This window comes from Sturnus vulgaris, chromosome 1 (genome assembly GCF_052056855.1).
Source record: "Sturnus vulgaris isolate bStuVul1 chromosome 1, bStuVul1.hap1, whole genome shotgun sequence".
Taxonomy (NCBI): domain Eukaryota; kingdom Metazoa; phylum Chordata; class Aves; order Passeriformes; family Sturnidae; genus Sturnus; species Sturnus vulgaris.
This window is the reverse complement of record NC_142243.1, coordinates 90,759,065-90,785,929: the sequence shown is the minus strand read 5'-3', so window position 1 is coordinate 90,785,929 and position 26,865 is coordinate 90,759,065. Positions and strand designations below refer to the sequence as shown.

The following is a 26,865-nucleotide window of genomic DNA, read 5'->3' as shown; positions in this document are numbered from 1 at the left end:
CTTTATTCCACAATCTTTCGGCCTGAGGATAAAATGTCTTTGAGGTAACATTGCTTGAGCAAGAATGCTTGATTTATTCCACAGATAATATTATAAATAGGGACTTTCCATTTCTACATTTTCATATAAGCTAAGTGTAGTAGTTGCGTTACCACCAAGAAAGCAAACAACAGGTACACACAGAGACAATTTAATTCTCTCTGCAGAAATTGCTCTAATATCATCCTATGCCAAATGACATTCTTCCCTACTGGAAATGGCACTCTATTCCACTACAGGACCTGTGACAGCAAACACAAGAAATGTCTGACTTTCAAGATGGCATGTTAAATAGTTTTGTTTGAACAGTTAGTGTATAAAATACTAATTACAGTGGTACAGCTCCTAGATTTAAATCATATAAGACTAAAGACTCTTTAATGCACCACCATTTTAAAAAACAACAGCAACAAAAATTGCCACAATAAAAATTCACCACAACAGAAGTTGTGTCAGTGGAAGACAGAAAATGAGGAAAGAGGAAACCATGATCTACTGGCACTCATCCAGCATCTCTCACCCTGGTTATTATGGAATCATAGATAAGTAAGATTAAACAGATACGTCTGGAAACTGTGTGCTGAGCATCAATTTAACAAAACCCCCAATTTCCTCTGGATCACAGACTCCAAAATAAAGCTGATGATGGCACAGTTCGCCAAACTTATCCATCTAATATGCTGACCTTATCAGCCAGAGCTACCACTTTTTGCCCATGGTTCACTACAGCTGAAGGGTGTTAATTATCTCAGGTGGGAAATTGTATGTTTCTAGAACACATCAAGAATTTAAACTTGGCTTCACCTTTATACTCTGAAATCTTGGGCAATGAAGAGCTCCAGCTTTTACTTTTGAGTGTGGACATGCAGGACAGCAAAGACAAGATAGAGGGATGCAAAGAAAAAGGAGATTCTCTATGAATGCAATGTTTTCAGTGGTCTCTGGTTTGGTGACCATGGTTTGAGGAGAATGCAGAATAAATGACAGTGCACAAAAGAAAAAATAAAGCGATGGATCATTACATCATTACATTAGCAAACATGGATGTGATGCAGGAAAGTACTGATTTCATATCTAGTTCCTTTGCAGAATCATTCCTCCTACTCTGGTAGCTACTAGCAACCTAGAAATAAATTACATCAAAACTTTGTGTGTTTGAAACATTGCCAAGTGTAACACTCGGGGGAGTTATACCGTCTGCTGTCTCCTGCCTTCTACCTTCTTCGGGATCAAAGGGCTCACATTTACTGAGAACATGACAGTTCTGAGGCTTGTCTTTAAAGAAGTTATAAGGAGCTCAGTGTTCCACATAAAATCTGAGAACTGTTTAAAGGCATAAATAACTGTGGTAAAACAAGCAATGACATCCCTTTATCTCCTTTGCTGTCCAATGAAGTATTTGGGCTGGAGTAAAATGAACTTCTGATACTGACTGAAGAAAAACAAAGGAAGAAATACATAATTAGGGATGGAAAGTGGTCATGACAACCTAACATTTGAGGAAATAAGAGCCCAATAAGCATCTACATAACCAGTACCACAGGATCGCAGTCAGATGTAAATCTTGATTCTCCAGGCCTCTTAACATTTTATTGCTACTTTTGACACGTTGTTCAAGTTCTATTTTCAGAACTGGTCTTAAAATAAAGGTCTTTTGAAGGGCAGAACTCAAAGCTCAATGCTTATCTCCAACTTTCAATTCTGTTCTTCAAATCTGACTCTTTCAACGTACTAAGTAGCCACTGCACATTTGGTCCCCTAAATTTTGCTTGCAGCCAGGCTTTAAAACTGTTGTATGTGCTGACTACAAAACCAATTCTCCACACCTTTAACAGGGCAACATAAAAAATGTGGTTTGGATGCATGGGGAGGAACAAAAAAAAAAAAAACAAACCACTAAAATACAGAGGGAAATGTCTAACCTCTGGGAACATCAAAAGTCAAATTTTACAGTGATTTCTATCTATCTGTTAACATTAGCCTATATTTAAATCAGAGACAAAATAGTTTTAAATAAAAAACAATAAAATTTTGTTTAAAATAAAAAAATTAAACAAGACTTTAAAAAATACTGATTAATATCCCAGCCCTTTGGAGCACAGCTACAGTAATATCTACAATTATTTTAGAAAGCGTGGCATTTCTCCTACTTCTCAGCTTCTCCTCTCACCCCCATTAAAAAATTACGTGTATCCTATGGAAAACAAACTCAATTATGGAGAGAGAACATCTCTCTTGCAATGACAAATGAGCCTGATTCAGGGAGAGAAGGCCTGGGCCAGATAATGTTCTTACCAGCATTTTATCTCACCAGAGTCCTTATTTCCTCCACTAACCAAAATGTAATAGACTTGTCTCTGCCTAAAACTTGGCAATATATTCCTCTCCTACCTCAAAAATACCCTCAAAAATACCATCCTCACTGCATACTGCATTGACTTAACAGTGCATCCTTTTCAGTTTGGTATTGCAGAAATGCAAAAAAAGAAGTAACCCAAATTTCTTTTTGACGCTAACAAAATGTTTCAAATGTTTTAATTTAAATATGTACCATCTCACTTCAAATTCTGAACATCTTACTCAATTTCAAAAAGTTGTAACAGCAGACTTCTCTTCTTTTTGCAATGGAAGGGTGTCCTCTATTAGGGTACTACTAATACTACTAGGGTTATCATCCTAGTATGCATAAGGCTGGGGGGTTTTATAATCAATTGGAATTCATAATGTATTTCTAAATTAAGAACCCAGTCAGAATATAATAATATCACTGTGATGTCAGTTTCACAGATGAAGAAAATTAAATAAAGATGTTTGTGTGAAAAAAAGAATTTAATACTGAAGCAGGCAAGAAAATAAAACAATTAATGGTATTGGAAAGAACACCCCAAATACTGACTCCTTAGATTACTTACTTTCAGAGAAACATCGTTTCAATGTTATTATTGCAGACAACTATTTTACACTCACAGTAGTGCCAAATCTTCTAACTCCACCTCAGTTAGTCCAATTCTTCATCCCACAGTAGCTCCCAGCCAACTCTGCCCTTTCCACCCCAATATTCCTTGATGTCTTCTACATCACCTAACTATTGTTGTGGCAAAGAGCAGTGGAAGTTATGGCTGGTTTCATGCTCCATAGGCTGACTAGGATAGACTGAGGGGAGAAGAACTACTGAAGCACTCCTCTGGGCCTCTCTTCCTTTTATATATTCACAAAAGTAATTTTATCAAACTTTTAAGAGCAAAATAATTAGGATTGTTTCCCTGCCAAAGGAAAGAATTGATATGACAGGCAGCATAACTGCAACAGTCAAGTCTCCCAGGAAATTGGACACCTGTAAGCCTTATATAACAGCAATTCACTCTCTCCTCTCTGTGAATCACTCCCAGTAATAACTGAGAAATATTACAAAAATGCTTTGCCCTCTCTAATAAAGTCAACTTTATGCACTTTTGATGTCAGAGATACATCTTCATACTATATAAATAAAACAAAATTCCAAGACAATATAAAGTTAATTTACAGGATTTATATATCATATCCTGAGCTGTTTCCCTGCATTCTGCTTTTCCTTCTTTCCATCAATTTTAGTCCATCGCATTTCAAACTTTGGCAGTGGAAAAACTTTACCAACTACATATTAGACCAATACAATATTCTTTACTTTTGGCAGAACTGAAAAACAAGTGCTTCAGCCGAACGCAAAAGTCAATGTACTCTGGCTATTCCTTCAGCTTAGAATAAAGTTTTAAAACAAATGTAAGAACCACTTTATACATTTATCAGGTGGTGGTGAGTACTCCTGGGACAACTTCCATTTCTTCCCGGCTAAGAAACACCCTTAGCAAGCACAATAACTGTGCAATACATTGTTTCCTCACCGCTGCTAAAACAGCATCAACTGCTCTTACATCACACCCCCCAGAATAACTACTGATACCGCTCTAAAGGACAGTCAAAGAGAGCAGGTGTTTCAACATTGTCCTCAGCCTCAATTCACACCTTCCAAATTGTTCTCCCCACTCTGCAGACACGTACCATACTCCAATCAATGAGAGAAATCCGCTTATGAAGAAAATAACCCAGTTTCTTAACACATTTTGAAATAAGGTGCCAGGGGAAAAAGCCCCAAAAACAAACAAACAAAAAACCCCAACAAATTAACAAACAAAAACAAACAAAAAACCCAAACAACCCAACAACAACAAAAAAATCCCCAATGGGCATGTGTCTAAACATATATATGGCCATAAAATCTCAGCTTCTTATCAATGCAAGACTAAATGTGTCAGCCAGGTAGCTGTACCATTGTGTAAAAGTCCTGGAGCTCTCCTCCTCCACATTCCCCCTCTCTCTTTTGATTCACACCTCATCATGTGTTTCAGTATGGAGGCAAGCCTTCCAGACTGGATCCTCTAGAGAAAAAACACTATTATTAATCTTGGAGATTAATTTCCACAATCAGGCCAGTATTACATAAACTACAGTTGCTACTAGCTGGAAGGAAACATTACCCAAAGTTCTGTATATCATCAATGAACTTTAATAGAAAGAGTGTTTTTAAGAACTGGATTTTTCAGCACAGTCCAGCTAAGAATTATGTTACCTAACAGTTTTCATCTTTTCTCAGCTGAGGCTCTTGACCTACTGCACCATGAAGTGGCCTACTATTCTCTAAGCTTTTTAGGAAGGAGGATCAGCTGGTTTTATTTTAAAAGTGTGGATATTTTGAAGTAAATTCCCCAGGTTTACTGTATGAAAATATTAGTGTAACTGTGGTGGCTTTGATTTGTAAAATTTGGTTTCACTGTGAGTCCTACGGAAGACTTTCTGCTCTCTACATTTAGCCTTAGGTGGAGATGGATGTTTTCTGCAACAATCACAATAAACCCCGTGACTAGTTTAGTAGCATCATTACAGAAGATCATAATGAATTTAAAATAGGAAAATAGCTTTGGTTCCCGATTAAAGCAGTTCAACTACTAACTCCTTTATTTTGATTCATGAGCTCAATTTTGACAATAAAATTATTAAAACAAAAAATTATTCTGATCTGTCATAAAAGATTCATAGGTATTCTTGAAAATTCTTATTTCCAGTGGTATTTTACCCATAACTGATGGGCTTAGTCGTAGACAAATTTCAATTAAAGCTCTGGCCTTAAAGAAAAAAATAAAAAAAAAACAAAACAAAACCCAAACAGCACCAAAAACCAACCAAAAAAAAAAAAAAAAAAGAAAAAACAAAAACCCACACATGGAAAAGTGCACTGTTCTAACACAGTACAAAACATCAATTCAAAACCAGGAATATTTCACTCTTAAAAATGCTTTTTTTAATGAAACAGTTTTTTGTCATAAAGATGTCATCTTTACTTACTAATCACTTTACACAAATTAAGTTTTTACTCTATTTTCTGCTGACATTAAATACAATATAAAAGGCCATACCTTATTTCATTAACAGGCTCTGACAATGTTTGCCACCTCAGACCACTACATAAGATGAATTATTTTCCTGTGTAGATGTGAGAATAGGGGAAAATATGAGCACTCTGCCCATCTCACAGCTACTTGTCCACCTGAAGCCTGTTTCCTTGCTGTGTACATTCAAATTCTCCAAAAGGTATCAACTGTTCACAACAGCATGAGTGCCACTACATTCCACATCAGATTTTACACAAATTTCTTCTATCTAACGCTGGAGTGGTTTTGAGTAAAAACATCAGAAGTCTGCAGTAGAATAATATGTTTGAGTTGTTTCAGCAAGGCTGAGAGAAAGTGCAGGCTGATGTTCTAGCCATTTCTCTTCTTTCTTCTGTCAGAGATTTCTACAAGCAGTTCTCATCAGCCCTTCAATTAACAAGGCAAATCATTATCAAAAATGCAGTTATAGGTCATAGTAAAGTGTAACTTGAGCATGGTGCTTCCTTTTAATTTCATACAGAAGCCCCTTAGACAAAAAAACCCCTTATTTGTAATAGAGTTTCTAGATCTTAGTGATAACAGAAAAAATAAATAAAAAATTTAAAACTGTAAAAGTTGTAAAACAACTTCTAAGTATCAGCCTAACAACACAGGCTTTAATGTGGACACTGTTCACAGAAAACTCTAAGGAGCACAGCTTTTGAGTCAACTGCAATTATCGTCAAATTCACATGAGCTTATTTACCTATTATATGAAACTACCAGAAGAGATTAGCTAAAGCAACGTATTTTGATTCAGCTTTTTTATACAAGTCATCTCAAATTGTGGAGCAAAGCTTTCCAAGACTCTCCCTTCCCTCTCCATCCATACCATTGAGGGTTTTTTGAAACTAATTATGAATGTTTCCTTAGTAACTCCCATACAGAAAGACTGATGTTTAGTCTGCCTAGAATGACTACCTACCATTTAGTGCGGTTTTATGTTCCTAGAGCTACTTCAACAAATAATTCAAAAAGCTTCTAACTGTGAGAGATATACAAGTAGGGTTTACAGTTCTGCTGACTTTGTAATTAAAAATACAGCTTTAAAAAAATCTTGAAATTTAAGTCCATCAACATAAACATCAGATTTTTAACCAAAAAAAAAATATTAAACAGTAACAGTATTACTGTTGGAAATTAAGACTTGCAGAAAAGTTAGTTTGAACTTGAAAAACCTCACTGCTACTACTGATGTATATAGGCACTACAGTATCAGTATTTCCTACATCAATTTCTTATATCCAGGTTTTCTTTTTATTCCAGCAAACTCCTGATCAAAGGAAATATCTACTGCAGAATGCACTACAGAGGAGTTACTTGCTAATCTATAGCTATCCTTCAAAGAACTTAAGTTAGAGCTCTGATTATTTCCTTTACAATTTCCCATCATCTCAGATGTTTGCACAAGGTTTTACATACCTGCAAAACTTGTTCTTCTGAGGATGACACAAATAGATCCATTCATTTTGGTTAACAGTATGAAGTTTTTGGCTGGCAATAGCCAAGAACATTCTGGCTAGAAGTCTCACAAACAACAGCATGTCCTACCTAGGTAAGTCCAGTATCTTCTCTCAGTATTTTTATAATAAGGAACTCAAAACGCACCTCAAAAGTACTGCAAGATACCAGGTACTTAAATATCTCATCCATATATACCTTTTCCCTCCCTTTTAATAAAAACTAATGGAGAAGTTACAGAGTGAAAGCTAAAAAACCTCACCCTTTACAAATAAAAAGGGTGAAATGGATAAAAAAAAAAATAACAGCTGTAACATTTTTAGTACCTTGTTTCAAAATCAGAGTATTTTGAATGACAAAGTGCTTTAAAATGCGATGAACTGAAGCAAAAGGTTATTTTTACAAGGATGAGCAAAGTACAACCTACAACCTGTTCAATCTGTTAGAAAAGCCAGTATTTTTATTCAAGTATCTGGTAAGTCCATCTAAAAGGTGGAAGCCTTCAAGTGTTTCTGCTGCTTTGAATGACAACATTGAGCTGTGAAGTTTAATCTTCTTTCAGGTACAAACTAAGTAACTCTTCACTATGGTATCTGAGGCTGCAGCCAGTAAGTCACTATATGAAAGAGGTATATTTATTGCTCAAGTACAGAGAGGCTGTAAGTTTGTTATGAAAACGGGTCAAATAAGCATTATTCTTACAGAATGGGTACAACATAGAAGAACAAAATGCACTGACCATTTGGTTTTGCTGTGCTATGTTTGACATAAGGGCTGCTGTTCTCCACTCTAGTCTTGCAAGTTACTTCTACTAAACTCTAGAAGTTTACCTCCTGTCACCAAAAAAAGTGCTTATGGAAACAAAGAAACCACATCTAAAAGGTCAGCAACATGTAAAAACACTTAACAAGCCTACTTCCACTGCAGATAAGTGATGCATCCTATGTCTTATTTTAAATATCCCCTCACCTTAACTTCTAACTAAATAAACCTTAAGGAGAAATTACTATTCCAGTGATCACTTAATTCTCCCCAGTCACCTCTGGGTAGATAATAAAAACTACTTATGTTATTGAAATTTAGTTTTGGTTTTTGAAACACAACCCCAATGCTGGCATTCACTGAAAGACTTGCACTGTGCAACTCTAATAAAGCATTTACACTACACGAAACTTCTCAAATGGCCAACCTAAGAGACTTCAACCAATCTACACAAATATCTAGGCATAGTGGCCTGCTCCTGAATCACATTTCATTTCATACACAGCAGTATAGGGAGAGCTAGAATATAAAGAATATGCCCATTAGAGATCTTTACCCTACATGCCCCTCCTAATGGTGAAGAGCTACATATATTTCTCTGACAAACAGTGCAAATTACTTGGAACTGGGCCACTGGAGAAAGATAGTAATTTCGGCAAAAGCTCTCCCACCTTTATTAAAAAAAAAAAAAAAAAAAAAAAAAAAAAAAAAAAAAAAGAGATTCACAGTCATGTTCTGCTCAGCCAAAGAATATCTGCCTCAACTCAAAAATATTTCTTTCAGTTGAAGTCAATATTCCCTGAACTGGAAGCATTAACAAGTCAGCTTCAATTTTTGAAGCTGCAGTCTAGAACAAAATTGAATACAGTCATTCATCATGTCAAGAGATCACAAAGTATGTTTGTACCACTATTACATACCACCATTTCTGTTACCAAGCACATATCAGAAGATCTTAAATACTCAAAACAGTCCTAGTGGGTTTGAATGAACCTTACTGACCACTCCCTGATACCTTCCAGTTACCAGTTACTGTGCTGCTGCCACACTTATGGAGTTGTATATCACCTTCAAAGCTGCAAACTCCACTCCATAGCAAAAGGCAATGTCAGGCTTATCCTACAAATAAATCTTCAACCAAAGCTCAGTAAAATAATTTAGGTAAATAAGTAATTTTGCTGAGCTGCAAGGTTATGAAGAAATGAATCCCAATTATCTGAAGTGGACTTGAAATATACAAAGCACAATGGAATATATTACCCTAAGCACTCTGTCACTGAGCAAAACAAGATGACATACTAACATAGTAAGGAAGGATAAGGGGTTTAAACAAGAAAAAAGACCAGCAAGGAAAGTGCTACACCCTGTGATAATATGAACGCCATGGTGAAGGGCAACAGAAGACAACAGTACCAAGCCAGTTCAGTACTGCACACTTAAGGATAAGAGGCCTGTTATACCACTGCCAGCCCTAAACTGTTTGCTTAATATTTTTGTCTACATTTGAAACAATTAAATGTGAACTGAGCAGGAAAAAAAAGTATTTCAAATCCAGAGCTAAAGTCAAGGCTGACTAACTGCATGCTGTTTATCTGTAAAATTCCAAGACAAAATTAAAACCTTTAGGAAGACATGTCAAAGACAAGTCAAGCTATATGGAGCCATAAAAGCTCAATCATGACACAAACATGCATTGAACAGATCATATTCTCTCAACACCCTAACAAACCAGATGTGTGAGCATAAGAATATGAATATTGCCTACAGAGAAGAAAATCAGAAAAGCAAGATAACACCATTAAGTGTTTTAATTAAATGCAAGCTGCTAAATCAGAGCAGGCTTTCCAAAGTAGCACTTTCCTCATAAAATTTTGGATCTAGTGACAAGATATTCCCAAATTTAAAGCAGAAAATTGGTAAGAGTGTGCAAGAAACCACACATCCACTATATGCTAAGTGTAGCAATATTACATCTTTCCAAAAGGTGAAAATGAAGGTGAGATAGTGTCTTTGAGATCCCCTACTCACACCTGTTCAAGAGTCATGTAAGATTCCCCCAACTATCAAATCCTTTATTTGAAATCTAGTAAGAGACTAATCGCTCTACAATCCAGGAGTCTGTGGGAGGGAGAGGCAAAAGCAAAGAAACATGAAAGAACAGTAAATCAAGTACTTCTCTTGTTCATGTCATTTTTAAGGCCATATTAATTCTAGAGTAACAGGACAGTTATCAAAAGGACATGAGCCATGTGGGTCTCAATTTATGTACACCCAATTGCTTGTTCCTGTATAACATAAAAATCTCATCTTATCCTTCAGTGACACCAAGAGACCAACCAGTATTTTTGTTCGTAGGGGTTGGGCAGGGAGATAAGGAGGGAGACAAAACACGGAAGGAAAAAGGAGAAAAGTCAATCCAAGTACTAGAAAACAGGAATGGTATTAGTCCTCAAAAGCTTCAGAAAAAAAAAAGTTCCACAAAAAATATTTCTGCAAAAATTTCCATTTTCCCTAATGAATAAAATCCTATCTAGCTAGAAATCCTAGCTGGAGCCAAAGTACACTGACCCTTAAATATTAATACTACATTAAAACTATCAAAAGTGAAGGAAAAAGACTCCTTAGCATGATCTTAAATTTGAGGGGGGTTTTAAAGGGGGTCTAAATGCAATTATAAAGTACACCTTCTCCGTTACCTAATATAGTTTCTTTATTGTGCTTGTGAAGGACAAGTCCTACATTCATCACTTCTCATTTCTGATCATGTAAACCCAACAGTGTAAGTTCAAAAGCAAAAGGCTGAAAAAGTCTTGTTTTCACAGCTTTCTCCTATTGGAAATGGCAGCTTCAATGCAAGTAATCCCCAAACTTATGCACTGGGGATTCTGAATTATTTCACTGAAAGAATGTGAGAGTTTTAGGAACGACCATGTGAAAATTTTAGTCTTCAAGGAAAAGAAACGACACCGGATAAACACTTATCCATCTCAGGCATAAACTCTGTAATGCTTGTGAGAATATAGATGAAAATAGCAGAGGTTTGGGATGAGTAGTTACAGTATTCCTCCTCTTCAAGTTTTCAAAAACAACAGACAATACAAGATTTTGATTCTTAAATTTATTTTTAGCAGGATGTGTGTACTAATGGATGGTGACATCATTAGAAGATAGGTCCATGTCCACCACCTGCAACAGAAGCTAGACAGATGTTAAAGAAAACAATTTAAGAGTTAAAGATGACACTACTTACCACAAACATACTTAGGAAAGTCACCTACCAAGCAGTACAGTTAGCTTTGGATGCAGACATGACATTATTTACCCGTTACCAAAATTTCCTGTCAAGATTTAGCACATACATTACCTTGCTTTGGATGGGAATCGTGCACTTCTGTTTCAGAAATAACTATTAGAGAGACTCCTATTCTTAAAAAATTACTCATGGTTATTCAACAGATTGGCTATTCGAAATTACTTACCAGTAAGTTATCTTTAGAAGATAAAAGATCTGCAAATTTAGGTCTAAAGCTTCTATCTAAAGCTGAAAGCTACTGACAATTCTTTGGGAATTCCAATTCAAATTGTTAAACGAGGTTAAGAGCAGGTAACATTTCTAGATTCAACTAAGAATACACCCACTTGTTCCTTACTATACCTGTTTGGTAAGGTAGGATCTCAGCATTATACTCACAGATTGGTGACAGTAATTCAGGAAGAAATAAAGACTTTCTGTTACAACTGAGAGACAATGTTATACTCAGGAAAGCGTCAATAGCCAGAAGTCTAACACGTGAAACAAGCTTATCTAGAACAAATTAATTTCTCCAGAAATGCAATTTGAACAGCAAAACCTAGGGACAGACAGTTCTGGGAAATACATTCTCAAAGAATTAGGTGACAGGCCCTCTCCCAGTGCTATTTCAAATGAGAAACCAAGAAGCAAGCTTCAATTTGAGCCATGGAATTTCCCAAATCTGTAAGAAAAAAAGAGGCCTTGCTTCATGTCCATTTCTTAATCACCGAAATAGATCCTACATGTGAGAAGTCAGCAAACCCTACAGACAATATCACTAAGACATCCTAATCTTACATTTCAAAACTTCAGAATGTTTATCATCCTCTACTTCCCAAACCAAAAAGCACTATCGGTAGTGAGCATGAAGTGACACTAGTTCAGAAATTTCATTTTAAGTTTCTTGTTTTTCAAAATCTCTTGGCTCGTAGGCCTTTATTAGTCACTGGGTTGATACCATCCTGGCTTGTAGTTCTGTATTAGGAAATCATATTTATGCCACACTAATCAGCCTAAAAACATTCTTACAGTGTACTTCAACATCCTAGGACTTAATCTGTTTAAAACAGAAAGCCACAGACACTGAGGACTGTCTCCTACTTTTTAAAGAAAGACCTCAAACTAGTCCAAAAATGAAACTGTGCTATACTAGAATTAAATTCTTCAGCAGTCTAAATAGTTCAGCCAAGAAACCATGTGAAGGACCATAACAGCCCAGTAATATGCAATTGCTTTCTCTCAGAATTATGAATTCTCTGATCTATTAATATTGGGAAATTATACTGGTTTATATTTATTGAAAACAAAAACAAGGGTGAAATCTGTTCACAGCTGCACTACCATTTTTAATTTCATTTAAACTGAGTCCTCCTGTTTTACAGAAGTGTAAATCTGTCTGAAGGACTAAGCCACTGCATTTTGAGCAACTCACTATCCTGGTAGTCTACTATAACTAAACAGGGTACAACTGCTGGTAATGAGCTACATAAACAAGTCAGTGCCTCTAGACAACCAGCCCTTCACTGAAACTGTACGAACTTGTCCTTCAAACCCATTACAAAGGCAGAGGGAAGGCAGGGCATGTGATGAAAAGTTTAAGGCTTCCTGTTCTTTAATCTTCCAGGTTCCATTATGCAGTTGGATCAGCTGCTACTGAAACCAACACTACCGTGCATACCATCTATCTTACATGAAGCTGGTTGACATTCTTCCCACAGGACAAACACAGTAAGGTTGACAGGAAGAACCTTCATCAATTGCTTTTCTGTGAGGCATAGAGGAAAGGAAGTAAGTCAGGAAGTAAGAGTAGGCCAGGAATGATACAACTGATCTGACTGATGACTTCAAATACATAATGAACAGCATTTTCCAGAACAAAAGCACAACAAAATCTGAATCCAAATTATGAAGTTATAAAAAGGTAAAGAAACCACTAGGGAAAGAAAATGTTCTTGACAAGCGTATATGATGAAACCTGAAGAGTAATTAATATTGGGACCACATATGCATATGTCACAGTTACAGAGCACCGTGATTGTTCAAACATCTCCCCTTGCAAAATTATGCAGCTTCAATTCTATTATTGCAACACCCAAGTTAGCACTGGGAAGCAACTGACAAAATTATGGACATATTCTAAATATTTGGAATGTTCAACAGGAGGCTTGTACAGTAGTACATGGTAGGAAAGGAAAACAGGTGACTGGTAACAGCAAAGAACAGAATAACTTCAGGGATCATTTACTAATAATGAGCTGCTCAACCTGCACCCTTCTTTTATTATGATCTGTCTGGTCCTGCCGGTGCTAGTGCTAATACCCAGCTGTGTTAGAGGCTGTAGAAGCTACAACTACATTTTACTGAGTTTAAAAGATGCTTGAGTCAGGTTAAAAAGTTGTGCTGAAACCTGGAATTAAATTCTTATCCTTTAGCAAATACATAACTAAGACTTACAACAGTGAATGAAAAGAGCATGGAAAGACACTATGAAGAATTAAGTTTGTAACACCAGGGATAAGACTTTCTATCTGCACTACTAAAACTAAGTCTGTAGGTATAACCAAGACTGAATAGCTGAAAAAGCAGAAAGAGCTGTTTTAGTAGGCTTAGAACACTAGAATCAAACAACGTGTTAATAATGTGCTGGAAGCAAAGACATAACAACGGCAATAAAACATTTATCTTTGGAGAGGGAAGTTGTTTAGGCTAACTAGAAACATTTGCAAGAAAAAGCTTTAGTGAAGAAGGGACTAAAACAAAACATTACGCACTTCCAGCTTATGTTCTTTCTCTGCAAGGAACTCTTTTTGACATCGGAGAAAGTCTGATAACATTCGAGTTAGCTGTTTTCTATCATCTATTTCAGCTGCCAACCTGCCATTGTAATCCGCCAGCAACATACATGCATCATCTACCATTTTGGAAAGTTGTTCTCCAGACTCCTTATCTATAAAGCAAGCAGAGAAAAACAAGTAAAGCGTGATTTCATTACGTACCATTACATTCTTAGAAGAGCATTTCGGTTACCAGGCCCCCAACCCTCACCTGTTATTCTGTCTAACAGGGACACATCCTGGACCTCTATAGGCAAAGAAGCTATTCTCTGGTGAACTGCTGCATCCCCAGAGGCAGCGTTTTCTAGTTCTTGTAATGCTCTAATGAGATCTGTGGTCTGAAAAAAGCATGCAAGATTGAGAACTAGTTTAAATAAACAGATCCTAGAACACAACAAAAGTATTTTACAAGCAGCTTGCAGTTGATTGATTTGAGGGTGATTTTAACAGCATTTTACAGTATCACCTTTAGATTCAAAACAAATCAAAACCAAACATTTAATTCTCAGGACAACACTGCAGTATTTCTAGTTCTAAAGGTTACCTTTCTAAAAGAGCTTTTTAAATTCTTGGTACAGGAATACCAATAGAAGAATCACTTCTTGACAGTAGTGATTATTTTACAGTACCTTCCATTTTATTTTACATTTTTTTAAAATTACTTTTCTTGTTGTTTTGCTTCACTATTGCAAAAGACTATCAGTGCACTTCTTCTGGAAGTAGGGCTGATGTTCACCCCAGATATCTGCTACAGAGAAACATACTAAATTGTGATGACTTGAGGACAGTTGTTCTTTTCAGATAAGACAATACGGCAACAAAACCCCACAAGAATTAGAAAAACTGTAATAGTGCAACATAGACAAGAATTTTTCACAGCCATCATGACTGAAACTTTGAGAAATATTTTATTGATAAATCCCTAATCTTACTCAAATCCTTAACATGTGTTACTCACTACTACCCTGGAAACTGAATGAGAACTCAATACATTGTAGAAACCACTGCTGAAATCCTGACAAGAACAAAGCTGGACATACAGTTTATACATTTAAGTTTAGTGTCAAATACATAAAGTTACAGCGTATCACGCTGAAAAACTAAGAAAAGTTTCAGGTGTAGCCACCCTCACTCAGTAACAGTACCTCCCCACTAAATAGAGACCATTCAAAAAAAAAGCAACTGAAAAATTCTATGTGAAACCATATGTAAATAGAGAATTTTTATAAACACGTTTTTACCTGAGGAGGATCAGTGGGAGAACTTCGAGGTGAACAGTTATTTTCATCAACTTTGATCTGTTCATATGTGCGCTTCCTCACCTTTCTGTCTCCATCTAAATGAAAACAAACACAGCAGTCAGGGAACTACTCTTTCAAATAGGAGACTGAACCTTCATACACTCACAAAATACTTACACAAAGCTTGCCTAAGTTGTTCTAATACATCATTTTCATAAACAGACCTTTCTTCCCAGATAGACAGCACTCGGCCAAGGTGTTTCTTACAACTCTCATCAGACTCACTATTACAAGATAAAAAAAAAAAATATCAGCACTAGGTAGAAGTATAGCACTGCTGTATAATTATTTTTCACAGAAAGACCTTCACAGATCTTAGCAATATCCAAGCATCAGAAGTCTAATAATCTCAGAAAACAACAAATTCACATTTTAAAAGAAAGCAAAGACCAGTTCAAGGTGTCCTAGCAAGCAGATGGAAAAAAAAAAAATTAAAAAGGGCCAGCACCCAACTCTATTTTTTTTAACCCATAAATTGGCAAACACCACTAATAGGTTTATGTTGCTTCAACAGGTGTGTATCATTGTGAAAATAATCCTGTATCAAGGTTCTAGCTTCCTCATGCAATGAGATTAGAGGCTGCTGGGGAAAAACAAATCATGCAACACCCAGTAATGAAAAATGTCAAACTGTTGTAGCACATAAACACAGACAGTAAGCAAGTCTTAGATTCACGAATAGCTAACAGCCTTCCTAGGCAAAAAGGGACTGAATGCTGATGAATTTACTATCAAACTTTATCCAACAGCAGTAAGACTATCCAAGTTTAATTTATTCAGTGTTCTTTTGATCTAACAAGATTTCAAGTACAGAAATAGCACTTGAAGACTACCTGGGCCAGAAGACTCTTGTCAGCTGGTGACTTCTCTAAATGCCCCTCAAACACAGTATGAATGACACTGCACATACAAGTTTACTGTACCTTGAAACATGCTTAAAAGCCTCCACTATTACTGGAGCAAAGTCTTTTGTAAATTCTGGTCCTTTCCTTTTGCTGTTCTGTATGACATCATTGGCCAAGTACAGGAATGTCAGCTTCCTATTTGGTTTTGCTAATAAAGAGAAAAATAAAAATTAGAAAATTTATTTCCTTCAACTAATATTCATATATTCAGGTTCATACTGAATACAAACACCTACCCCCCCACACCCTGAAATCAAGTGTGTTTTTCCCATTTTCATTACTGCTTACACCATTTCACATTTTCAGTATTTTCATGTGAAAACACTTTAGTCACCCATTGGGTTTTCTCTCCCTTCTGCTCTCTTTGTTCAAGTTCTTCCTTCATAGTACGACACAACTTCCACTTATGTGCTATCTCAAAAAACAAACAGAAAAAATCCCCAGATGTTCCAAAGTGTTCTTCACCCCCAAACTAATTTCAGATGTTTTCCTGAGCCTTTTTTGATTCCTGTTTGGTGGTCTTTGTGGATTTCTTCCAAGTACTTCAGTTTTCTTTTAAGTCTGCTTAAATTTCTTACACTATGAAGTCTTCTGATGAGGCACTTCACAGATCCACAATCCTTCATGTGAAGAACCTCCTCCTTTTCAGTCTGAATTTCACTCAGTCTTACATAACCACACCTCATTCTCACATTTAAGCAAACTGAACAGTCAATCCCTACTCAGCGTCCCTGTATCACTGTGATAATCCCCCATCTCACCTCCAAATTGCTCAAACACTCATGTGCCAGCAGCTGTAATAGCACAAAAATGTTTTCAAAAACCACTTTCAAGCTCCTGTGGTGCATCTCTTCTCCAAGCATCTTAAACATCTTAGAGTAGACTACAAGCTTCCAATTTATGAGCTGCTTCTCAAAATATATTCCATGTTTTCTAAGTGCTTCTACCTGGGTATTTTCATTTACACTTCATCTAATCTTCATTAGTCTACAAGTTTCTTGGAGCTGAAACTCTTATTGCAACATTTCTACCCTTGGTTAACACCAGAATACCATTATCTCAATATGTACACTCTGATTTTAAAAAGGGGTTTCTCTTGAAAGACGAGTTTTTTCGGCTTTCTCAAGGAAAGCAGCACTGTGGTAACGACAATCTGGGATTTCTTATAATTTGCGCAAGCAAATCTGATTTGATTTTGTTACTTTCCACTCCATCCTCTAAAAAATGCAGAACTACCACCCTCACATATAATGAGAAAATTCAATGTTACTATGCTTTCACTCTAGGGAAATGCTTTTGAGAATTAATTTTGTACTACAGAAAGATTCCTCTGAAGGATTTCTTCTTGAAGTACTGAATTCTTTCCAGTCTCTTGAACAGACATATCTAACAAGTTATGAGTTCTGGATTGACTGGGGAAAAAATCCTCTGTTAAATATAAAAATGCATTTCTCTTACAATCAAGGCAAACTGAAGAATGGGAAACAAATTAAAAAATTAGCTTGGAAGTGCTGGACACAAGGTGGACTCTATTAGGAATCTGCTCCAAACAGCAAAGTCACTACATGAAAGCACCTGGGAAATTAATCTATTTCGGTAAAAACCTGGCTAATCTATAATGTAGGTTTTATCAACTTGTGCTGCTCAATAGCTATATTAAAACCTGACTGATGATAAAACAACACGTCTACCTATGTTTCAAGTAAATCAGAGTTCTGACCTAGCAAATTTTGGCATAGGCATAATCAAAATGTAACTAGTGTTTAGCAAAGATGGCCCTGCCCCCTCTCTCAGACCTTAAATAAGCCCAGAATTAGGACTCAAAATCTAATGAAGCAGGCTGTTCCCCATTTTATAGCCTCAGAAACTGCATGCAGGATAGGCCCTTTTCCATCCATTTCACCAGAAAAAAAATCCCTCATGTTTTAATCCTCAGTGATGTAGCCCATTTGTGAGAGACCCCAAATTCCATCTTTCCAATAAATAGCCAAATCAATTGGGCTGGCAAAGACATGAGGTGGATACACACTGACATGAAGCCAGGTAATGCTGACTCTCACAAAGCCTAGACTTCATCTATTTACTACAGTAAAAGATTGATGTATCATATTTGGTAAAAGCATCCTAAACCCCAGAAAGTCACTTGCAGGCTTATTTCCCTGAGTATTACCTTTTCAGCTTCCTACTACAATTCAACATAAACAAATCTGTGCAGAATGAACAAAAATCCTAAACCCACAATTAAGCTATCTGTGCCCTTGGTTGAAAATTCAACTAATGTTCTATCCTTACTATTCACAAGGAAAACTGTGAAGTAAAATTTAATTCTTCTTGCTGTAAGAATGTGGTGCACAAAATTCCAAAGCTAAAAATTATGCCTAGTCTTGAGAAGCGCTCCCTTTCCCTTCTCAAATCGTCAAGACTTACGTACTGGTCTACTGGCATTCTGCCTTACACATGAGACTACAGTGTAACCTCTGGCAACTGAAGCTGACACCTGAGCTGAAAACACACTATTGCTAGCATGACTATAAATTAACTAGTGATATCTGAAAAACAAATTAAGTTCAGGACCAAATAGAGCTGTTCTGGAGAAAGAACTATGTTTAAAGCATCTCTCTTCAGTAGCAGTGACACTAACTTTTCAGCCCTGAAACCTCAGATAAACCTCAGAACATCAAAATGGATCAAAAATTTTTGAAGGTCTTCAACACATGCAAGGTTAATAGCAAAAGCATTCTTTGCTGTCAGAAGAAAATGAAGGGAAAAAAACCTGTAAGAACCTAGGATGAAGAAGGATCTGAAAGGCACACACTGCCAAAATGCGCAGTGTTAGAAGTAGCTAACCCACAGCATCTCTAGTACACCAACAGCACCATCTGCAAACACAAAACTGCCAAGAAATCATCCGTATTGGATCAAGTCATCTTTTCAGAAGCTCTGTGCAATATTCATGTAACTCCTCTGCTTGTTGCAGCTAGATTCACCATTTAGCCACCGAAGCAGCTCCCTGAGGCACTGGATTCTGAAGTATTTTTAACATGTCAGCAGTCCTGGTTAATGTAAGAGCCATATTATGTGTATTACTCTTAAAGCATCTACAAAGAGACTGTGTGGGGTTGGCACCTTGCAAATGAAATACTATGTCTGTCCCAAAAATGTACTTGACATGTTTAAATGCCAAAGAATATTCTTCAGATAATAATGGTATTTCACCAACAATTAACGCACTGAGATAGCTGCAGTGGAGACAATATGATCAAGTCTTAGTTTTTGGCAATCTAAGGAACACATTCTTGATAGCCCTGCCTGGGTATGCATAGCTCTCTAACAGTTCAGCATCTTTAATCCATAAGACTTAGACAACTCTTAACGAGCCACCACTTTAGCAGTGAAAGAGGAAATCAGTATTTTACCCTGAAAGGGGCAATAAACCAGTCATTTTCACGGAGGTTAGCCCTGTCAAATCAAAGTCAGCATAATCACCTGTATTTGTCTTCCCTAGGTTTACCTCCTGCACTTGAAATTGAGCTCCCATGAAGACTGCTCCAAAGATACCCATTAGTTTCATGCTGTTTTACACCTAGAGCCAAGAGATATTTGCTGCCTTAGATACACTGGAAGAAACTACAGAAAAACACACATAAGAGATTTCACTTACATCCCACTACAAGTTTATAGACTGACTGAGCCATCTGAAAATGTTACATCAGGCTGTGACCTTCCACAGGCCAGCTCTGCTGTGTCAACTGATCTTGAAAGAAAATACACCTAACAAAAGGGTTTAAGACAATAAGCATTAATATGTTAAAATCCCACAACAGCTATCAGCCCTTAACTTTTCACTAGCATACTTAAGTTCTCTAGCATGGATTCAAATAAAGATTTGGCTAAATTGCTTGTGAATTACTTTAGTCTGTACACATGCAGGAGAGTTTGAGTGTATCCACTTCTCCCAAAATCTCTGGGACACTTTCTCACAGCATGCTTTCACACTTTTACAAGAGGAGCTCATGACATCTCTGTAAATACCTGACAAGCTTTCAAGCTTTTTATTACAAGACCAAACATTGTTAAGTCAAGCAGCACTGAAACTTGAGTGCAAGATCACGGATCCTTCACATTGCAGAGAGCTAACCTGGGTTTTTATGCAAGCTGATTAAGCAGAGCATCCTTGGTAATATGACTCCAAAATGCCACTTGAGAGGCTGCCACCAGAAAAGACACTTCAAAGATAACATAATCTATAAAAGCCATGCTGTACAACAAGTACTTAAAATTCATTAACCTTCTACTAAGAAAAGGTTAAACTAAGTGTTCAAACTTGCACAGTCACCTGGTGAATTTTACCAAGGTTTGATAATTGCTGTGTTTTCTTTTGAAAGACAGAAATGGGACTGCCCACTGAATGTGTTCAAGGTTTGAGGGCCCAAGTATTTTGACTGAGTTTGGAGACTAGTAACAAAAGGGAACACAGCACACAGCCACTACTGGGAATAAGGTCATCAGTATCAAATGACCACGAGAATGCCAGAAAGCTGGTCACAGACCAAGGAAACCATTCAAACATGGAATTACTCTGCAGAAGCTTCCCACTGCACTAAGTACATCCTGAATTACTTAAACATATGAAACAAACCAATTCCTTTCAGTGTCTCACCTCACAGGTAAAACACCAAGATGGGTATGAATCGCCAGCAAGAGGAGTTTCAGGATAGGAAAAAGACCCTACATTTAAGTATTCAGAACCAGAATGGTGAAAGACAGGCAGGTGCAGGTGATATGCATGTTTGGACTACACAACCCAAATATAACTGTTTTAAATGAAAGGCTCTTATATTGCCACTCTGCTGCTCCTAACTGCAGACCGTTTTGTAAGTCATGTACACAGCAAATAAGTTTCCCTACCTAGACTCAATAACATCCATTCACTCAAAGTTCTGCTTGTTTGTTGGTCTCCAAACCTTTTGGTGTGGATGAGAAGATTCATGTAGGCATAACCAGTGAAATCCAAAAGCCATAGTTTTGCTCCTCTTAAATAAAAGAAACCAAAATTTTTTATTCTCTCACATTGGCCAATGACACTATACCACCACTAAGTAAAATAATCTCACAACCACCAGAAAAGAAAGATTCACAGAAAAAAATACACTGTATGGTACAGAAAATAATTGCTTTAAGCCAGGAACTTGTTTCCTGTGATCCACTTCCCATCTGCAAGGCAATATATTGCAACTACTTTTGGCTGTAGTTGTGCTCCAAAGCAGCTAAGTATTAGAGTAATTCAGATGTAGTACAGCTTTCAAATCTGCTTAAGTGTTGCTAGGCTTTCTCATTTTACTTACTAAAATTCTCTATCTTCCAAATTTCAGCAGCTGCCACAACAGCCAGTAGCTTCAGCAAAACATATTGTTTCAATGCCAACAGCTATACTGAATGAGGACCCAAGCACCAGCATATGTCCCAGTAGTAGAAGCTTTAGATAAACCATAAATAAGCAAATAAAAGTAGCTTCTTATACCACTGAATGACTTCAACACCAAAAAACAAAATAAAAAAAGCATAATAAACTGGAACAGCAGGTGAACTGGCAGAGTCAAGCACTAATAATACATCTCCCTGTAGCAGCCCAGATGTACCTACAACAACTGTGGTTGTCATAAAAGCAATATACAATGGCTCTACTGACCTAGATAAGCTGTGCAGGGAAGACAATGATCGATGTGATAAGAGTGGGGTGACAGATGACAGCCTAAACAAGAGGTCAAGCGATTGAGGATGGAGAATGATCACTATCAGTTTCTCTTATTGACTTATCATTGAGATGCCATGTTGGGCTCTAAAGAGACAGATACTTGAATCTGAAATTAGGTTTCAAGATACAACACAATAGTGTCCCGTGCAGAGGCAAGACTTGGACACGATGATCCTTGTGGGTCCTTCCAACTCAGAATTCTGTGCTTACTAAAATATCGCTAAGAAATAAATACTTAACAACTGACAGAGCTGGAACTGGAAAAGCTAAAGGAAAATGAGATGACAGGAAAATATTATTATGGACAATTAACTGGAACTCAAAATAAGCAGGCCCAATGCACACTTTTAGCAATTTTGGGTTTTTTCCTTTGAAAAAGAACACATTTTAACCAGGTTAAACTTGAACTTAAAGCTTACTGAATAAGCACTTACTGTTCATCCTTGAAGGAAGATGCCTTGAATCACAGAACTGAATTTTTTCATTTAAAAAAATGAGCAAACTAGCAAACCTCTACAGTTGCAGAGCATCCTGAAAGCAGGGAGCAAGAGATGTATGCAAGATAAGATACCTGATTTGCATATAAGAAAAAAATCATTCTCAACAGACTCCATCTCAGAAGAGCCTATTCAAAGATATTCCTTCCTAAGAGGTTTTCCAGTAGTCATTCAGTGACTGCAGGCTTACACAACAAATTTTTATCTATTATGCCACTATTCAGTTTAAAAAGAAACCCTGTAAGTCAACTTCCTTTATGGATACACGAAATTACATAGGTTTAAATCGGCCCACCAGTTGCCTTTTTAAAATGACTGAGGTAATCACATCACAAGTTCATTAATTAGTACTCCTTAACTACTTAAATACTGAAGAAGCTTATGACTACTGAGTACTTAACTATGTAACTTTGAGAGTTACATTTCATACCTCTGAAATCTAGCTGAAGCAGGACCGTTTTCCTCAGTATATATTTTTCAAGAAAATCTGTACATGAAGGTGCACTGAACTGATGATCCCTAGAGATACCAGAATATGGGACCTGACCACTGCCAACTAATTCAAATAAACAAATAATTCAAAAAACAGAAAGGCACTAACATTTTATGCTGTGTAAATTATATGCAGACTTAAAAGCAAAAGAATCAGAACCAAACATTTAGGAAAGAAAGAGCCCTGATCTTAGGACTTTATGAATAGCTAGAGACATGTTCAGAAAGGCTCATACAAGCTCATGTGACACAAGCGATCTTTTACCAAAACTGAAAGTACCCAGAAATTATATAGTATCATCGTAATGTGTTCAACCTAACTAGTTTTACAATGGTCCTGAAAGGCAGTAGGTTCCAAAAGGTTCCATTTTCAGTTCCAGGACACTACTGGCTAGCAGTAGTAGCTGACAATGTCAGTAATTTTGATATCCATATTCCCCAAAGAGAGGTAATTTTCCTCTCAGGTAGGAGAGAAATCATGTTTCTATGGCTTGGACGTCACGCAAATCAGGAGCCTTAAACTTACTCTAGTTACGGCCTCATTGCCAATATCCTACTTTGTGGTGCTTTATGCACTCTCTTCAGCACAGAACAGCTATTTTCCTCTAATCTTTCCCATGCTGTCTGCTGAGATCACTACTTCCACCTTTGGGGCACCATCTTACAAACCTGTGCAGCAATTAGCCAGAAGTTAGTATCAGGTAAACGCAAGCTAACATCTGTGAAGCTCAGATATTAAAAGAGATGGAAAATTAAAATACATCCTGTGTATATTAACTACGGAAGCTTCCTATTTTCCAATATTAAACACTTCACATGGGTCTAAAAGCCCAGAAGGGTTAAGACCTTGAAGGCAACTAAGCTACTCCTAGCAAAGGTAGAGTTTCACATGTTTTCCACAGACCCTTGAAGGCTGGTATCCAAAGAGAGGTCACAGCAAAATCTTACTTTGAAGCAGCAAAAGCAGGACAACAAACAAAACAAATCCAATCCAATTATGGCAGCTATTCTCACGAAAAGCTCAAAAGAAGGTTGTTATCCTTGTCTCTCAATGCCACTTTCAGACATGCAGCCCAGGTTTCAAAGATTTCATTTCTCCAGTTAGTCAAACCAGCACAACAGGAAAATTAAAATTAAGGACTGACCATTAATATCACAGATTACTATGAAGTAGTATTGTGCATGTTAATTAAGATGAGCAACCAAAACTCTGTGTATATTTCAATTAGTTTAAGATACCTTCCTGGTATCATTCAAAACCCCTAACATTTGTGTTGATTGTTTGATGTTGAATCGTTGATTAGAAAGCCCAGAAATGTGAAATGTGTTTGAGACACAGGTGGGAGATCCACTAATTTGCTCCTGGAACAAAAAAAGCAAGCCTGCAACTAACACAGAGAGAAAATGCGTTTACTTCCTAAGATGGAATATGCCACCAAGCCAGTCTTTCTTCAGTCAATACAAAAAAGAATTATACTCATACTTCAAAGTTCAAAAGACAACAAATCTCTGAAAAAGAGTATTTTAAACAAAAGCATAGTAGCCATATGACAGGAAACTCAATGGTTCCATCCTCTTTCATAAGCCATGTAATGGCTTAGTGCTGTTTTTCCTCTCAGTCTGAAAGACTGAGTCTTCTATTTTTCCCATTAAAGATCTACATATTAGTGAGGCTCCAAAGGAAGCTACTGGAAAACAGCATCATTTCGTAGACCAAAGTAGAGTTCTAGCAAGTGAGTTTTCCTCTTCTTAAATGAACCAATTTAAGATCAACTTATTATCCAGTCAGGTCAAATAAATCTTCGTATGCCATTTCTCCCTTTCACTCCCTGAACTACTGCCTACAGCTGCAAGTGCGTTCCTGTTAAAAGGAAAGTCACATTAGCATTTAAGTCTGCACACTGAACATAGCTGAAAAAACTCACGGTTTTATTATGTTATCATTGGAATTAACCATCTGGCAAAACCCGGAAGTAAAAACCACTCTGGACACATTACACTGCTCTTCCCTCAGTGTATTCCCATCCTCATCTGCCCTTCAAGAACAGTTTCTGGCAAGAAAACCTGAGTGAACAAGGGATTCAAACAGTATTACAGCTAACCATAACTAAAGACGATGAAAAATAATACCTAAAAAGGCTCCGTCTTGAAAGAGCTATAATTAACATTAACAACAAAAAGCCCTAAACTCCTGGCTCGCCGGATTCCTTCCGGTTTCCCACTTTCCTTTCTCCTTAAAAAAGGGAGATAAAACACAAGGGGCAGCCTCCTCAGAGACATCTCATCGCGGAGAGAAGGGAGAATGGGAAGAAAAAGAGCGGAGTGGAAGAAAAAAATAAAGGAGAAGAAGCACCTGACAGCCCACGGTCATCGAGACACGGATACCCGACGTTTAACGCTGGCTCCAACAGTTCCGTTCTCCTCAGGCGCTCAGGCCTATCCTCCCTCCCTCCCCGCCTGTTTCCCGGGATCCGCAGGCCGAGCATCCCGGCCGCCCCCTCCCTCCCCTGGGCAGCCGCGCTCCCGATCGAGGATCGCCGCCGCCTCCTTCTCCCAGGACACGCTGCCCCGGGGCCCCTCCGGCGGGCCCTCCCGGGCCCCGGGCTCACCTTTGCGCAGCTCCCGCTCCCACACGCTGACGATGAGCGCCGAGTGCTTGCGGTGGTGGATGAGCCACAGGCTCAGGGTCTGCACGCTCTGCTGCGAGTTGCTCAGCTCCGACAGCTTCCGCTCCAGCGCCGCCTCCGAAAATGCCGACATCGCTGCGCCGCGTTGGGCCCCGCCGCTCCGTCCCGTCCCAGCCGGGCCACGCTCAGTCCCCGCCTCTCGGCCCCGACGAGGGAGGAGCCGACGAGCGCTTCCCAACCCTTCCCGTCCCGGCGGCAGCGCCCGGCGCCAACAAAATGGCGGCGGCCGAGACCCGTGGGGAGCCGCGCGGCCCCGCCCCCTCCCCCGCCTGCCCTCACTTCCGGCCGAGCGCGAGGCGCGGGGCGGGACCCCCGGCAGCGGCATTCCCTCAAGGATGGAGTCCCTCGGGATGGGGTCAGCCCTTCAACATCGTGCCCTGGGAAATAACATAAATAAAAACGCAAATGCAAGGAAGAACCCCCCTCACAAAGCAACCCAGGCCTAACGGTTTCTGTCACCCAGCAGGTTAAGAATCACAGAATCGTTATGTTTGGAAGGGACCTCTGGAGATCATCCAGTCCTACTCACCTGCCGAGGCAGGGTCCCCTTGAACAAGTTAGACGGGAATGTGTCTAGGTGTGTTTGGAATGTCTCCAGAAAGGGAGACTCTACAATCTCCCTGGGCAGCCTGTTCCAGTGCTCTGCCATCCTCAACGTAAAGCAGTTCTTCCTCAGGTTGAGGTGGAACATCCTGTGTTTTAGTTTATGGTCATTGCTCCTTGTCCTGTCATTAGGTGCCACCGAAGAGAGTTTGACAGTGTTATAAATGAGAGACAAAAGTCTCGATATTCAGCAAAATTTAGATTGTTTTATTTGATATAGAAAGAGCAAGCAGCGCGCTGGGGAACGTGAGGGGTCACCGCCCATTCCGCGCTCCTCCGAACCTCGGTTTGCAGCCTCTTCTTATACTGTGGGTTCTCGTTGTACACAAATTCACAAAGCCTTTGGGTGATAATTAGTCACAGATAGCCATCCGGTCCTTGTAGATGACCACCAGGGAAGTTCTGGGAGTCTGGTCTTTGGGATAGGCAGTATTGATTAGACAAAGGCAGGAAGGGCTTTTTGGGAAGCCCGATTTTGCAAGCTGGCAGGCGATACAACTTATTTGAAAAACATAACATATTATAATGTAACATAATACAACATAATATAACATAACAAGGTGATTTTAAACAGAATTATTTTATCATATAATTTCTTTTATCTAGTGTCCATGCTTCACTTCAGAGCTTAGTATTCTGGTTTATACAAACCCCAATGCTTTCGTGATTAACACGAATTTTTTATCAATTGTCACAACACTATCCTCTTGGCACCTGCTTTTGAGATATATATATGTATTGATGAGATCCCTTCTCAGTCTTCTCTTGTCCA

At 38.1% G+C, this 26,865-nt stretch overlaps 1 protein-coding gene across 4 annotated transcripts in view; it reads right to left on the bottom strand.

Annotated features, from left to right (window-relative positions):
• Positions 1 to 25,628, bottom strand: part of RPRD1A (regulation of nuclear pre-mRNA domain containing 1A) — a 43,545-nt gene extending 17,917 nt beyond the window's left edge. Inside the window, exons 1-7 of one of the 4 annotated variants that reach the window (XM_088171512.1) lie at positions 25,413 to 25,628; positions 16,078 to 16,207; positions 15,272 to 15,378; positions 15,095 to 15,189; positions 14,065 to 14,191; positions 13,791 to 13,966; positions 10,831 to 10,925 (exon numbers count right to left, since the gene is read on the bottom strand). In XM_088171512.1, coding sequence (XP_088027638.1) covers positions 10,869 to 10,925; positions 13,791 to 13,966; positions 14,065 to 14,191; positions 15,095 to 15,189; positions 15,272 to 15,378; positions 16,078 to 16,207; positions 25,413 to 25,563 — 843 coding nt within the window. In that variant the 5' untranslated portion in view covers positions 25,564 to 25,628 and the 3' untranslated portion in view covers positions 10,831 to 10,868. Of the gene's footprint in view, positions 1 to 10,830; positions 12,785 to 13,790; positions 13,967 to 14,064; positions 14,192 to 15,094; positions 15,190 to 15,271; positions 15,379 to 16,077; positions 16,208 to 25,412 lie in introns of those variants that run through there. The other 3 variants (XM_088171520.1, XM_088171528.1, XM_014887985.2) reach the window with 3 other exon arrangements.
• Between the last annotated feature and the right edge of the window lie 1,237 nt (positions 25,629 to 26,865).